At 34.6% G+C, this 11,330-nt stretch overlaps 1 protein-coding gene across 1 annotated transcript in view; it reads left to right on the plus strand.

Moving 5' to 3' along the window:
- Positions 1–214: 214 nt before the first annotated feature.
- The window catches only part of LOC131942226 (very low-density lipoprotein receptor), a 28,076-nt gene continuing 16,960 nt past the window's right edge, over positions 215–11,330 (plus strand). Inside the window, exons 1-6 of the mRNA XM_059301971.1 lie at positions 215–300; positions 675–785; positions 1,710–1,826; positions 9,616–9,729; positions 10,454–10,555; positions 10,957–11,067. Coding sequence (XP_059157954.1) covers positions 10,468–10,555; positions 10,957–11,067 — 199 coding nt within the window. The 5' untranslated portion in view covers positions 215–300; positions 675–785; positions 1,710–1,826; positions 9,616–9,729; positions 10,454–10,467. The remainder of the gene's footprint in view (positions 301–674; positions 786–1,709; positions 1,827–9,615; positions 9,730–10,453; positions 10,556–10,956; positions 11,068–11,330) is intronic.

Raw genomic sequence — 11,330 nt, forward strand, 5'->3', positions numbered from 1 at the left:
GTTGGTGTTAGGGTTCTGCGGTTGTAAACACACGCATGCGCAGTATGATCGAAAACATCGCCGCGAAGGCAAGCTGTAGTTTCTCTCCATTGCGCATGCGTATCCCATGCGTATCTTATTCCGGCTAGCATCGGCCTTATATTAATTCTGTAAATGCGGAATTATTTTGAAAGTAAAATAACAAAATTTTCTGTTTCATTTACCCAGCTTACACGTGTCGCAATGGAACTAATATCTCATTTGATTTGGCTTGTAATGGCAAAAAGGACTGCGCCGAAGGCGAGGACGAATACCCTTGTAGTAAGTAACTGGGTAGATGAAATCTGTGCTTAATAGATAACTGTATCATGTGTTTTGTTCATAATCATAATGCATTTTCATAATCATTTTTCATCTTGGATTTTTAATCGGCAAACCCGTTTAATTCTAATTCTTGCATTAAAATGAGCTGTAGTCATTTTATAGAGCAAATAAAAACGTAATAAATTTATACAAAACAAAACAGTTATATGTTTTGCAAATAACGTCGCAGCATGTGTTATTCGCGATTCAAATATTAATTTATATTCTATGCAAAAAAAAAAACATTCATAGTTTGCTTCATTCAATTTAATTTTATGTTATGGCTAAGTTTTAAAACGCTAATAACTGAATGTGTTTCCTTTCTTCACTAGAAGGTTGTAATGATAATGAATACAAATGCCCCTTTAAGTTTTGCAAAGCACCTCCCATAAGGTGTAATGGAGAAGCAGAGTGTTTAGATCGACAGGATGAATTAAACTGCTGTAAGTTCATCTAGATGTGTATCATTGTGATTTACACAAAATAAAAAAAAACAAACACAAAAGTCAGTTTGCAACGAAAGTTTATAATTTTTTAAAGCTTATTTTGCGCTGTAGTGAAATATTTCAATTTAGCAATATTTAAAATGCAAATAATCAATATAAAATAAAAATGTTATAAAATGTTATGCATATTAAATTGTGTCCGTCTTTTGAAGCCATAAAAAATGGACAATTACTTTTTCAACATTAAAATGAAAGAAATGAAAGCAGTTAATTCTGTTTACTATAGTGTATTTGATTGTAAATATATCAAATACACCTAGTTAACTGCGTATGTGCATTTCTTATAATAGACTATCAAACAGCTTTTAAAAAATTAAAACTAAATATAATATAACTAGCGTGCACGTTCCCGCGTGTTGTCGGGGTCTCCTAATAAAGTCTGACGTAATATTTTAAGAGGGTTTGAACATTGCGTTACGATTTTAATATTTTATAATATTAAGATATTTAAATGTAAACAATGCCTACGTTATATATTTTGGATCTCACTTGTCCTACCTCTCCCTTGTCTCAGCTCTCCCTGGTCCTACCTCTCTCTTGTCCTACCTCTCCCTTGTCTCAGCTCTCCCTTGTCCTACCTCTCCCTTGTCCTACCTCTCCCTCGTCCTACCTCTCCCTTGTCCTCCCTCTCCCTTGACCTACCTCTCCCTTGACCTCCCTCTCCCTTGTCCTACCTCTCCCTCGTCCTACCTCTCCCTCGTCCTACCTCTCCCTTGTCCTCCCTCTCCCTTGACCTACCTCTCCCTTGACCTCCCTCTCCCTAGTCCTATCTCTTACCACCCTCCGCAACTATATTTTTTTTTATTATAGGAAATTAAAATACCGACATTAGTTGTTTCTTTAATGTCTATCTATGATCAGCAACCTGTGTCGGTGACGCATTCCATTGTCGTATCGAGGGTACTCAATGTGTATCACAAGATCGTGTATGTGACAGCAAAAAACATTGTTCTAACAACGAGGATGAACAGAACTGTAGTAAGTGCGCATGTAATTTTTAATGTAATGGCATATCTATCAACATATCTATATACTACTAAAACTCAAGTTTATTTACATGGTTGAGTATTTATTTATTTATTTATTTATTTATTTGTTAGAGCGTTCGGTTACAGGAGAGAATCTGCACTATGCGTAGAGCTATAAATAGTAATTAGGCAGAGAACAATTTTTATTAATCACAAATTTATTTAAAGACGTTAATTAATGTATTGATTTATTTATTGGTAGATTAACCTTACTAATTATAATAGTTCAGAACAATGACTTTACGTATAGTGAATAGTGACGTCACATGATTTGTTTACTTTTTCAACAACAATGGCGGCTTCCATTGAATATTTTGCTGCCTATTCGAAACTGTAACGCATTATAAAGCTAATTTTCTGTCGGCTATAGCTTTGGCGATATGTCCGTTTGCTATTTTTATTACGTTCCAACACTATATCAATTTTCAACAGTTCTTTTTATTTTAGTATACAATAAATTCTCTAGACATCTAGATCTTGAATGAAGTTATTTATAGATCTAGAATCTAGGTCAAACCAAAATTAATTATTTAGAATTAAAAAAGCTTTTTAAAATCAGAATACATTATTGAGTTTCTTTATTAAACTACTTTAGTTCTTAAATAGTTGACATAAATCTTTGCTTTTTAGCTTCACCGATCAACTTTTTCGTTAATACAAGTGATTTATCCATCTAGGTCTAGCTAGAGTGTAGAGTCTAGAGTTACGGCAAAATCTCGACTTAACCAAACCAGTCGTAGAATCTAGAATCGAGATAACTCTATCTAGACGAGAAAAATGGCCCGTTGAGGAAGGATAAAACGGGCGCTAGGTTGATAGTGCTGTCTATTTTCTCGGTACTTTAATTTATACAAAATATAGTCATAGGCATATCCCTAAACCATGCACCCAATCTCATTCATGACAAAAGTCGCATTTAGAGTTTCTTGCAAGGCAACTCTACTTTGCCCCCCCCCAACCCCCCCCCCCCACACACACACACTCCAAACCATGTCTACCTTCCCATTCAACGAAATATAATTATATACTTTTTCCATTGTCCGCCCCCTCCCAGAAAATTCTGCCCCCGCCCCCGAAAATTTCAAGTACCCCCACCCCTCTCCGGGGAGGAAAAAGTCTGAAAGAAACAGTGATCGCATTTGTAGATCATACAAACTATAGGAAGAATCACCGATCATCATTTTCATTAATACAAGTGATTTATCCATCTAGATCTAGCTAGAGTGTAGAGTCTAGAGTTGCGGCATAATCTCGACATAACCAAACCAGTCCTAGAATCGAGATAACTCTATCTAGATAATAATGAGTTTCTATACTAAACTATTTGAGACCTTCATTATTTTATATAAATCTTTGTTTGTTTAGCTATGGAATTGGCTAATTTAAGATAAAGTTTAATTTGAAAGATACTAGATCTACGACCTACTCACGTAAATCAAGTTTCTTAAACAGACTCAAACTTTTTATATGAATCATTAAAAGTGTCATGACGTCACGAGCCTAGATAGATAAGGTGATAATGTATTTGGCTTCCATGTGGGTAGACAGATTATTTCAATGTAATTTTTCTTTTCAATTTACGTCTTTTTAATGTGAGGTGTGGTTATTTTATGATGATAAGTGACAAATTTTCAAATTTATTCAAACAACGGTTACAATTGTAGGCACAAAGGCCTTTTTTCACATTGGCCGTTTAAACAAATAAAACAATTCAATAACACATAGCAGTAGCATAGCACTAAAAATGTGGAAAAAAGAAACAAAGAAACAATGTTACATAGTTATCATACATAATGAGATAAAAAAGAGAATATAATAGATGAATGAGAAATGTTACAATGAGTCAGTTAGGTCATTAAATAATTTTAGTTTTAGTTTAGATTTGAATATATTTTCAGATCTAGATAGCTTTATTTTATTAGGAAGGTTGTTCCACAAATTAGAACAAGAGTAGGCGAAGCTATGTTTTTGGAAAAAAGTTGAATATGGGAATGGTAAATTAAGACGACGATTTAATTTTATGTTAAAAGAAAATAGATCTGATAAGTAAGAGGGGGCTGTTTCGTGGAATATTTTATATAAGAAAATTGATTTAGTATATATTATCTTTTTATTTAATGGAAGTATTTTAGTTGTAAGAAAAGAATCCAGACTACTAGACAAGCCAGTAACCAGTTTTTGTGGATGACACCAGAAACCCACAGTTATCTAACTAGATAACAGGCTGTCTAGTACGTACTAATTCTAAACCCGTGTTTGTAGCAAACCCTTGAGCCCACCCTATATCAGACATTTTAGTCTGGTCGCTAATATTGACGGATTCAAGTACTATCCTAATCGTAAGTCAGATGCGTGAAGACTTGAAACGAATCTGACAGTTAAAAGTGCCCAAAATTTTGCTCGCCCGTTTCGATCTATGTCGACAGAAAGATTGTCGACAGACTGACGACAGACTGGCAGAGAAAGCTTGTAAAAAATTCATTAAAAAAGTTAGAAAGCTTGTATGTAATAATGCACTAAAAGTAAAAAAATAAATGATTTTCTTTAAATGTGTAATAACAATAAGGAAAAGCGTTGGTCACTTTATTATATATTGGCTACCTTTAATAATATTTAGAAATAGACCCACGATTCGGGTAGCTCAAGTAACAATATAAAAAGGATTTGTTATAGGAATGTTTAATTAGAGGCCTATACATAAATTATATTCTGTAGAGTCCTGTAAAGCTGTAAAGCAGGACATGACTCCCCCCCCCCCCCCCCCGACAATTACCCTTCGATATTTTCCCCGACATTACATAACCAGGCAATTACTCTCTTGTCACATGCTTACTGTTCCAAAATTGGAGTTAGACATTTCCTCATATCGATTACAAATTGACACCGAACCCAATAGCCTACCAGTATTAAAAACAATCCTAAATTTTAAATGATATTAAGGTTAGGGCTAATGCTAGTGGTAGGAGGAAGGCTATGTCCGAATGTAGTATTATGATCGCTATCTGACAGCCGCAGATCTAGCGAACACCCCGGGTTCGTTTATGTGTAGTTAATGACCGAGATCCACTAGACAGAGTATGAACACAACAAAATACAACGTGGGCTCGTCAAATTGATCTAGGGGAATAAACACGTAGAAATGATGTGACTCACAACTAGGGGAAAGTGTCAACTACTGTTTAATAAGTGTACAAGTATAAAAATGACACTTGGTCTATACCAAAATAATATAAAAACTAAGAGTAAATAGTAAACCAAAAGTCAATTTACAGCCAACTCACAGTTGATGAAATAAATCACTAGACTAGATAACAAATATCACAGATGTGGCATTGGTGAGAGAATACAACTTAGGAAAAAATATTGGAAACACTGAATGGCACTAGGAAATAACTATAATAGGGGAAAAAATGCCGCTACAAACTAAGCAACACAAAATGGCGTCAAACACACAAGGCACTCTCTCTAGAGAGAGACATCTAGATCTAGGGTCAAAAGCTGCTTTGAGTTTTCGTGTTCAGGGGTTTTTAAACAAGATCAAAACCAAGGGAGGTTACTTCGATGTCGAAAGACCATTGGTCGAGGATTTACTAAGGCTCGAAACAACCAATTAAAATCTCATCACATGACGTGACGGAGAAGTTCAGGTGATTGTACAACTCTCTCAAGGTCGATTACCTAAACCAAGAAACTAAATTATATAATGAAAGAAAGACCCAAGTAGGTCACAGTAGCCGGAATCGCGTCGTTTTAGAATGCAATTTTATAACCGTGTTTATTTTGCAAAAACGTATAGTATTTGTTATTATCATTCTAGATAGGAGGACTTTAATAATTTATGAACAAATAAATAAAAACTTCGCACGCTACCATTCTGCACAATTCACATTACTATTTTTTTTATATCATAAAACAGCTTCTTATAAGTTTACGAAGTTTAATTATTCCAATCTATCTAACTGTCAAAGTTAGCATGTCTCTTTCTTTGAGTTTTCTTACAAACGCGTTGTACTAAATACACGATTTAACAATTCAATAGCAGTATTAAAATAATTATCATTAAAAAAAGTTTTTAAAAACCCACGTTTTCTGATTGAACTAAAAAGTAGAAAATAAATGCTATACATCACTATAACCCTTTGAGCCCTGGCCTCCCTGACCTAATTTCTCCTATTTCCTGAGCTCCCAGGCCCAAACCGATTTTCACTTATTTGCTTCTAACTTTGCCTATAACTTTTGAACCGTTTGAGATAATCAAGCCAAATTTAGTATCCAGATTCAGGATCAAACAACAATGCAGCAAGATTCTGAAATTCTTTATTTTTTTTACAATGTTTGAACAGAACAATGTATATAAAACGAACGTATACTTATTGTTTTGATAAAACATAGAAGAAACCAATTTACATTTGGTAACTGTTTTGTTTTTATTGATATCTGGCCATACTAGTTCAACACCAGAAATCCACTATTGTGTGATAACTTTCAAAACAGTTATCACTGCCGGACCCGATGCAAAGAAAAAATTCGCATGTTTTGCACCAGTAAACTTTTTTTTTCGTTTCGGCAAGTCTTTGTCCTTGACCCCACGTGCATCAGAACGTACTTGAACATTTTCATTGTCGGTGTCAATTTCAATGTTACTAAGTTCAGTCTCAAATTCAACGTCACTATCATCACAATATCGACCAGGAATATTATCTCTTTCATCAGAATCAATAAGTAGTTGCATTGCCTGAGATGCAGTCATTCTACTTCTTTTGTTGATATTTCGGTCTTTTGCTTCATTTTTTGCACCAACTTTATGTGATAAAATCGACGGCTGTAGCTCAGCTTTTCGTTTCGGCGGCATTGCTACGAAATGTAAACACTTTCACTTTTCCTAAAAATCAATTTTTAAAATCATACTCCCGCACTCTAAAGACATATGCGCAGTTTTAGTCAGTCTTCCGCTAATTATATTTAATTAGACGGTATACCGGCCGCTAGGAATATGACGCTAGATCGTCGGGCCGGAAAACCGGCTTTTCGGACATATATGCCTAATGTTGAAGCCGGTTTACCGGCCTGGCGGACTCAAAGGGATAATGCAAGCGATCACTCTACTATAAGCGATGAAAAACGTGGGGCGCCGAAGTAAACGTTTTTTATCGGTCATTGTTAATATAAGATGTAAAAGTTATATTACTATTGATTAGATAATACTATTGACTTTTATTACGGTGCTTGTAGAGAGTCAACAGTATTAGAAACTGTAAGAAAATCACGGCGCCCAACGTTTTTCATCGCTTATACTAGAGTGATCACTTGCATCATTGTGATGTATAGCATTTATTTTCTACTTTTTAGTTCAATCAGAAAACGTGGGTTTTTAAACACTTTTTTAATGATAATTATTTTCTACTTTTTAGTATTTGTCTGTTTGTTTGCATTCAAATCTTGCTATCGATTTGATCTTCTCGCATTCACTTTTTTTTTGGGTAAACGAAGACAACTCGTAAAAAACACGTGCCTTTTCCAATCGATGTGTTAGATTTGCATAGGTTTGTACACAAACACCGCGTGACCACTACTCAGTAAGCCTGAAGAGGGAAAGTACCGAACCTTGTTTTCATCAAATTACAATTACTGGGTTATGTCCCTTATTTTGGTACAAATCAATAGAAGTTTCAAATGATCAATGAAAGTTTTCCATGGATCAATTTAGTAATAATAATAATTGAATATTGTATTGCCATCGGAAACAAAGCCTCCCTGAAAATTTCAGCGCGCTAGCTAGCTGGAAAGTGCCAAAAATTTCGATCGCAAGATTTGATTGGAAAAACAAACAAATAAACAGACGGAAAGCAAGTTAAAGAAAACGTGGGAATAACTTTGCAGCGCACCAATTAAATGTAAATACACGCGCGCCTCGGAAAAATCACACCAACTACAATGCCGCCAGACCCCTCAATGCGGGGGGGGGGGGGGGGGTGGGGGAGGGGGGAGGAAGCCGTTTAGGGGCCCACAGCCGACCATAATCAGTTTTTTAATAGTAAAAAACAAAAATATGTTCTTGTATGTTTGACTTCATGTTTGTTTTATAAAAAGAATACTGGATTATCTTTATTCTATAGACACCGTTCCGAGTCCTCTTTCTACTATATTTAAATACACGCTGTAGTCGGCAAAATTCTTTTGAAAATAAAAAAAGTCCATCGCGCGAGAGATCGCTAGATATTAAGACGACTTAAATCAGAAGGTTTTCCCCCGCCTGAGCTGGGCACATACAGCTGTACACGTGAACAACGTGTGCCTGTCTTTTATGCATTACTACACCATTTATGCTATCACAATGAAAATTTGGGAAGTTTTTGAGTACTCATAGACCTAACATTTGTTTTAAATGTCTAGTTGAGCGCCCCGAGATCCCCAGTGGCTATCTAAGCACCTGGGGTCTGCTTATTGGGTGTCCTGCACAGGTGTACTACTTGAATCAGCAGTCTCACTGCATTAGGGGCCTTCGCCGATGGCCGTGTCCCAAGAGCCCCAGCGACGCCTCTGACACCAATGCCGTCGCTAATTGGTGTTTCTTTCACATTCAGCGTAATGCGGGGCGTGTTTGTGTTAGAAAAAAATATATACATGAGGTGTAGTGTGAAAGATAGCAAACGTTCAAACCACTTCCATGACTCATTTCCCTTTTTTAAATAGTCAAATGTGTGTGCTTTTAAGCACTTTTTAATAGATTTGCTCTAAACAAATTAAAAAAGCAATTACTTTTCTTAATTATTATGTGTTTTATTTTTAAATACATAAAAAAAGAATGACATAGTATAGAAAGGAAATGTACTTAAAACTAATAATATAAATATTAAAGAAATCACACAAAAATAAGCATAACGCGAGAAACCATTACACTTATTACACATACAAAGCTTTCATGCTTCATATTATTTACACCGACTTGTGTTTAGAAAGCATTATAACTGAAGTATATTGAAACAGAGATTTTCTAAACAGACTAATAGCACTCACATACACAGTGTGTTGTTGTAAGTTGTTTTAATTAACAAAAAAGCGGAGGAATTTTTAAAGTTACCCAAAACTCGAACATGCTCGAAATGAATATTGTATGTTGGTGTTTTCGTATTTTGTTTATACATAAGTCTCTCTCTCTATCTCTCTCTCTCTCTCTCTCTCTCTCTCTCTCTCTATATATATATATATATATATATATATATATATATATATATATATATATATATATATATATATATATATATATATATATATATATATATATATATATATATATATATATATATATGACCCAAAAAAGGTGTTGCATTCCTCTAATAATTAAAATTAAGGAGTAAAAGTTTCCATTGTTATTAAACGGTTAATATGACATTTCTTTGAATCTGGTATTTTTCCCGTTAAAACGATATTGAACAGCTTTGTCAAGAACAATTTTCATGCAACTGACGTGCAAGTACCCGATCTAATAGGTGTGAATAACAAACAAACAAACCAAACAAGCATCACCCACTTTGCTATTATAGTTATAGATACCTCTAGTTTAAATTAACATTATAAAAAAAATCTGTATAAGCATTTGTTGGAGTATCGTCAAATGCAAATGCATGTCCAAAACTAATTTTAAAAAAAGTTTTTTTTTTAAATTGGCTTTCAAATAAAAAAAGCAGTTATTTTAAGTAAAACAAAACATTTTAATAATCATGATATTTGTTTGACAGCAAGTTGTAAGCCTTTCGCTTTTAATTGCCGCCAAGATAGAAAATGTATTGGGCTATACAAGAAATGTGACGGCATTGAGAATTGTAAGGATGGATCCGACGAACGGAATTGTTGTAAGTGAGATGAACTGTAGTCAACCGCGTACGGAATTGTTGTGATATAAACTGTAGTCTACCACGTACGGAATTATTGTGAGATGAACTGTAGACTACCGCGTACGGAATTCTTGTGGGATGAACTGTAGTCTACCGCGTGCGGAATTGTTGTCAGATGAACTGTAGTCTACCGCGTACGGAATTGTTGTGAGATGAAGTGTAGTCTACCGCGTACGGAATTGTTGTAAGATGAACTGTAGTCTACCGCGTACAGAATTGTTGTAAGTTTTACTGTATTCTTCCGCGTACGGAAGTGTTGTAAGATGAACTGTATTCTACCGCGTACGGAATTGTTGTCAGATGAACTGTAGTCTACCGCGTACGGAATTCTTGTGGGATGAACTGCAGTCTACCGCGTACGGAATTATTGCAAGTGAGATGAACTGTAGTCTACCGCGTAGGGAACTATTGTAAGTGAAATGAACTGTGCGAACTGCTCTTAAAGAAGGGGAGGAAGTAAAAACCTTGCGGAAATTATTTTCTAAGACCTGTTAACACCAGTGATAGTTACTTAATGCTATCGCAGTCTGGCTGGCTAATGAGCAAAATATTGAGTTAGTAAAATCTCATGGAAAAGGGGGGGGGGGGGGGGGGGGGGGGCAGAGAGAGCATTATATTAATTTTGTATATGCGGAATTATTGCGATAATAAAATAACAAAATGTTCTGTTTCATTTACCAAGCTGAAGAAAGTTACATGTGTATCAATGGCACTAATATCTCATATGATTTGGTTTGTAATGGCAAATGGGACTGCGCCAGAGGCGAGGACGAATACTTTTGTAGTAAGTAACTGGGTAGATGAAATCTGTGCTTAATAGATAACTGTATCATGTGTTTTGTTCATAATCATAATGCATTTTCATAATCATTTTTCAACTTGGATTTTTAATCGGCAAACCCGTTTAATTCTTATTCTTGCATTAAAATGAGCTGTAGTCATTTTATAGAGCAAATAAAAACGTAATAAACTTAAACAAAACAAAACAGTTATATGTTTTGCAAATAATATATTTTTTATGTTTCATCGTTTTCAAAACGTCGTAGCATGTGTTATTCGCGATTCAAATATTAATTTATATTCTATGCAAAAAAAACATTCATAGTTTGTTTCATTCAATTTTATTTTATGTTATGGCTAAGTTTTAAAACGCTAATAACTGAATGTATTTCATTTCTTGACTAGAAGGTTGTAATGATAATGAATACAAATGCCCCTTAAAGTTTTGCAATGCACCTCCCATAAGGTGTAATGGAAATGTTGAGTGTTTAGATCTACTGGATGAATCCAACTGCTGTAAGTTCCTCTTGATATTTATCATTGTGATTTACACAGAGTGCAATAAATGATATAGAAAAACACAAAAGTCAGTCTGCGATTGCAATTTATAATATTTTAAAGCTTAGTTTGCGCTGTAGTGAAATTTCAATTTTGAATTAATTAAAATGCAAATAGTCAATATAAAAAAAATGGTATAAAATGTTATGCATATTAAATTGTGTCTGTCTTTTGAAGCCACAAAAAATTAAAATGAAAGAAATGAAAGCAGTTAATACTGT

The sequence above is a fragment of the Physella acuta genome, unplaced genomic scaffold (genome assembly GCF_028476545.2).
Source record: "Physella acuta isolate Inbredline_101_S28 unplaced genomic scaffold, ASM2847654v3 ptg000396l, whole genome shotgun sequence".
Taxonomy (NCBI): domain Eukaryota; kingdom Metazoa; phylum Mollusca; class Gastropoda; family Physidae; genus Physella; species Physella acuta.